The following is a 5,152-nucleotide window of genomic DNA, read 5'->3' as shown; positions in this document are numbered from 1 at the left end:
TATCGTTTTTTGCTTGTTCCATTTCTTTGCTTCTTCTGCAATGTATACTGCTGACTTCTATCGTGATACAAGCACCCTGGCAGAGCCCATAGGCAGGGCCCATAACCTTATTTTCCAACCTTTCGATCATGATCAATCATTTCTTACATTCTAGTTCTCTAAATGCGTTAATGACTATCTTGTACATACTCGTGTTTGGTCAAATAAATTTGAGTGCTTGTGTGAATTAGATTGTTTGTGATTGATATGACACACATAAAAGATCAAATCTCTTTAAATCAAGATCATGCTTGAGAGTCTTGCCTGAATCGAATACTTAAATTCTTTTGTCACAAAGATGTTCCCAACCATGCACGACATAAGAAAGTGAATACATGGAACACTTCAAAAAGAGAGAGATGATGATGCTAAGACTTTAGGCAACATGACCTATAAGAAAAAGAAAGTGTAGCAAGAGAATCTACTCTACTAACATTAACAATAGGCCACATACACCTCATGGAAATTATGTTTGTTTGGATTGCTCTTGTGGTTAAGGAGAGATGATATATGCATGTATGCATGGTGCCATAGTATGAACCATACGTACCATACGTGCATTCACATTCAAGTATGTTTCAAACATTCGAATATGATAAACACCCTCGAAGTATGGTAAATACCATACTTTTGTATTCATTATTTACTATAAGGTAAAACTTTTTTTAAGGCAAAAAGTGAGAAGAAATTATAAAAACATAAGTCATGAATTTTCTGGTTGTCCTTATGCTTCAAGCATTGATAGTTAAGCTTGCTTGAGCCAGAACAATACTAGGATGTATGCCGACACACACTCCATGAAAGTCGTAAGGCATTGTGATACCTAAACCCTATTTCAATGAATGCACAATGTGGACTCCCTAACAATTCTAATTACCAAGCACTATGACAAATGAACATAACATTCATAGAAAATAACACAGTAGATTACATTATGTTGATGTCACTTAAACCTACCTTACCCAACAAAAGCTATATAAAAGAAAATAGTCAATTCATTAGAGATATATTTATTTTCTTGAATCTAAAAAGAAAGATGGATAAGAAATAGAGACAATGAAGATTTCATTTTAAAGATAGTATATTCTATTACAAGGGGTACATTGCAAGCAAATATCACGAGATCTAACAAAGTCAATGGACTTCTCTCGTCAAACTTGCCAATGATGGATAGGTTATCAAACAAAGTCAAGTGACATGCATGATCATCATCCAAAAGCCCACATAAAATGGAACTATCGAGTCTTTCTGAGATATGTATATAGCATTCTCAATTGTAATAACTAATGAAAGGAGTTTTGTTTGTGGGCAAAAATAAACAATAGGCCACATACACTTCATAGACAATATGTTCCTAAGGATTGCTCTTATGCTTAAGGAGAGATGATATACATATGTACGCATAGTGCCATTGAAGAGGAACATATAGTACTCTATCTAATTGAATGCATAAATGTGGACTACCTAACAATTCTAATTTACCAAGCACTACGGCAAACAAACATAACATTAATAGAAAATAACATGGTAAATTACATTTATGTCGATGTCACACTGAGGCCCACCTTACCCAACAAAAGCTATATAAAAGAAAATAGTCAATTCACTAGAGATGATATTCATTTTCTTACATCTAAAAAGAAAGATAGTGCAAGCCATAGACAAAGTGAAGATTCCATTTTTAAAGACAGTATATTCTATTACAAGGGGTAAAGTGCAAACATAACATATCATGAGCTGTCTAACTAAGTCAATGGACTTCTCTTGTCACACTTGTGAATGATGGATAGTTGTCAAGCAAAATCACGTGACATGTATGACGATCATCATCATCATCATCATCATCCTCCAAAAACCCATACAAATCCATGCCATCATCATCATCATTATCATCCAAAAACCCATACAATCCATGCCATCATCATCATCCAAAACAAAACACAAATTCATGCCAATATCAATGGTGTAGATGAACTAGGTTGTCGAGAAATGCGTGGAAGCCCATGGTTACTAAATCCGGCCTACCCACCTAAACATAACACAAATTCATGCCGATATCAACGGTGTCGATGACACTAGGTTGTCGAGAAACACGTGGAAGCCATTGGTTACTAAATCCGACCTACCCACCAAAACAAAACACAAATTCATGCCGATATCTAGGGTGTCAATGACAAGTTAGGTTGTCGAGAAAGGCGTGGAAGCCATTGGTTACTAAATCCGGCCTACCCACGACTACCTCACTATCCTCATCGTCCTTGTCAATGGACACCCAACTCGACCTTGACCTTGTCCTCATCGTGTCAAGAAGCTTGCGACGGAGCTCCCGTGCACGTGCTCTCACTGGACACGGACATGGACAACACGGGGCACCAGGACGTGGCACGAGTTGGGAAAGCATGGAGGTTAAGCGTGGCCGGAGGTCGTGCCCGCGGTCGAGGCGGAGGCCGGTCCGCCACTTGTCGACCACAAGCCGGCATGACATGTGTTGGTCCAACACGAACGGGAAGCATATCATCGGGGTGCCGGCCATAGTCGCCTCCATCACCGAATTCCAACCGCAGTGTGTAAGGAATGCCCCGACAGCCCGGTGCCGCAAGACCTCGGTTTGGGGTGCCCATTCCACCACTAATCCCTCACCATCTTTTCCTTCATCATCACCATTCATGTCCAAGATTTGCTTAAGTTGCACGCTACCGCGTTGGCCGGCCCATAGGTATGGCACGCGGCTCGCCCGTAACGCCGCCCCGATCTGTCGTGACTCCTCGTCCATTGGCCGGGCAAATGTTCCGAAGCATATGTATACCACACTCCCTGCCTCCTTCCCATCTAGCCATGCCAACACCTGCCTTTCTTCCTCCATATCTCTCCCTCCGCCGCCACACGATAGCGAACATGCCAATGACCCCAACCTCTCGGCCCCTTCCACACATGGCCCGACCGCGAATATGGGCACTGAAGATGCCTCTGGCTTCGGCCTCGGGATATTTATGCCATCCATCACTTCCTTCTCGAGCTCGTACACTGTGTTGATGAGGATCCCGGCCGCCCCGCTGACCTTGTCGTACATGCTTAGTCGGAGCTCGAAGAAGAATTCGCTAAGCTGGATGGGTGGAAAGGGGAGAACGTCGGCTGGCAATCCCGGCAATCCCGGGATAAAATCGATCGGTCGATCCGGAAGCGGGCCTACATTGACCCCAAGTTTCAATTCAATTCAATCAATCAATCAACGATTTCAATATAATAGACATTTCTACTTCCTTGGGGAGTACTTGCAACAATTACCTACCTTTGTTTCCGATAAACCCCTCCTTGTGGAGCCGCCGAGCGTATAAAGAGGCAGCGAAAGCCGATGCGGAGTCAGTAACAAATAGGAGACAGGGGAGGTCTATGCTTCGTGCGAGATCGAGGATCCATGGGTAGTTAGGGTCTGACACGAGGCACGAGATGTGGCCGTGTTGCGAGCGGATCTCGGCCAGGCGCGCCAGCAATGCGGGTCCCATCCGTTGGATCGACATGAAGAAAGCCGGGTAATTCACGGCTCGGTCAAAGTCTAGCGGGAGGCCATCGGAGATCGAGAGGAGGTGAACTTGGTTTGTGTCCCGGACACCGGGGGAGCTCTCATTGATACTACTATCCTGTTTTCTAATGTTGTGGAGGTTCGCCTCGGTGTGGATGATTGTGATCCTTAGTTGGGGTTGGGGTTGGGGTTGGTTAATGTGAGGGTTATTTGGTGAAAATTTGCTATATGAGGCGACGAGGGCATGACCGAAGCTCACTAGGGGCCGGATGTGGCCCGTTATCGGGTATGGGAATAAGACCATGTGAAAGCATGCCGCGGCGGGGTCTATTTCCGAAGAGGAGGAGGATGAGGACGAGGAAGAGGGAGGAGGAGAAGAAGAAAAGGAAGAAGAAGAAGAAGAAGAAGAGGGGGAGGAAGAAGCCATGGCACCACCACCACTACCAAGTAGTAGTAGTAGTATTGGGGAGAAGTTTTAGGAACACTTCTTGTAAGTGTGTAGGTAGTAGAAGAAGTATTAGTTCACACTTGGGGAGAGTTGGTAAGGATGCATTCATTAACCTTCTCTAGAAAAGGCTACAACTTAGCTTTATCTAGTGAGAATAGTTACACTAGCTCACCCCTCCATAAATTTAGTCAAGAGAAAGAGAGATTAACAAAGAATAATTCATGAAGTGAATCATTCACCAGGTGGCTAGAGCTATGCTCAAAGTGCAGGATGATGTGGCACATTCATGTTTGGTTGTGATGTGTGCCTTGTTAGAATATTTGTTGGCTTCTTTGTAAGCATGGAACCCTATTTCCTTTGTCCTATTATATAAATAGGCTATGTGATGTTTCACAGGAAGGAGGAGGGGGTATGGAGCACATTAATGTTCTCCGACGCAAAATACGACCCATGGAACCAAGTCTATCATATTGTCTGATCAATGATTTCGTGTAAGCTACTTGATCCGAAGTTGCTTTTGTTGTTACTCATTAGGGTTTTTCATGTACTCATGAGAAACAATTATGTGCATCATGAATGCATAAATTATACAAGACTTCCTTTAGAGCAATGAATTGAATGCAAAAAATTGTATAGAAGCCATTGTTCAGAACAATGAATGAGTGATGTATTTGGACAAGTACATCATGTGCGTTGAATACATCGATGCGTTGAATCCATTTCCATGCTTTCCTTGTCAATTTAAGGGGTTTAGGTGTCTAAAGAAAAGTTGGTGTGCCAGACTCATTGTACTCCATGTGCAAGTAGACAATTTATATGGACTCTAGATATTTTTTTGTGAAAACATGGTTGACATAAATAAGGAACACAACTTTCGAACAAAATATATGGTCTAGATATTTTTTTGGGAACACATGCTTGATGTAAATAAGGAACACAACTTTCAACTCGACTATGTCTCTCTGAAGTCATCTCATTAGATATTGTGTAATAGGGAGATAAAATTTACTTTTTTTCATGCTCAAATTTAACTTCAATGTTCTATTTTGGGATAGTATCCGTACACATGGAAAAGAAAAAAACATTGGAGTCCATTGAGCAATGAAATATGACCGGAAACCACATTGAAACTTGCCATTCTCTTG

General features: G+C 42.3%; 1 protein-coding gene across 1 annotated transcript; it reads right to left on the bottom strand.

Annotated features, from left to right (window-relative positions):
• Positions 1-1,698: 1,698 nt before the first annotated feature.
• LOC147857451 (linamarin synthase 2-like) lies at positions 1,699-4,241 on the bottom strand. The gene is made up of 3 exons (XM_087328713.1): positions 3,329-4,241; positions 2,222-3,225; positions 1,699-2,118 (listed from the first exon to the last, which is right to left on the bottom strand). The coding sequence occupies exons 1-3, from the start codon at positions 3,984-3,986 to the stop codon at positions 2,086-2,088; spliced, it is 1,695 nt and encodes a 564-aa protein (XP_087184839.1). The 5' UTR covers positions 3,987-4,241; the 3' UTR covers positions 1,699-2,085.
• Positions 4,242-5,152: the final 911 nt, after the last annotated feature.

This window comes from Azolla caroliniana, unplaced genomic scaffold, assembly GCF_043228905.1.
Source record: "Azolla caroliniana isolate FFs.n. ecotype wild unplaced genomic scaffold, voAzoCaro1.0.p SCAF_12, whole genome shotgun sequence".
Lineage (NCBI taxonomy): Eukaryota > Viridiplantae > Streptophyta > Polypodiopsida > Salviniales > Salviniaceae > Azolla > Azolla caroliniana.
Note: the sequence above shows the minus strand (reverse complement) of the source record. Positions and strands in the feature narration are given on the sequence as shown.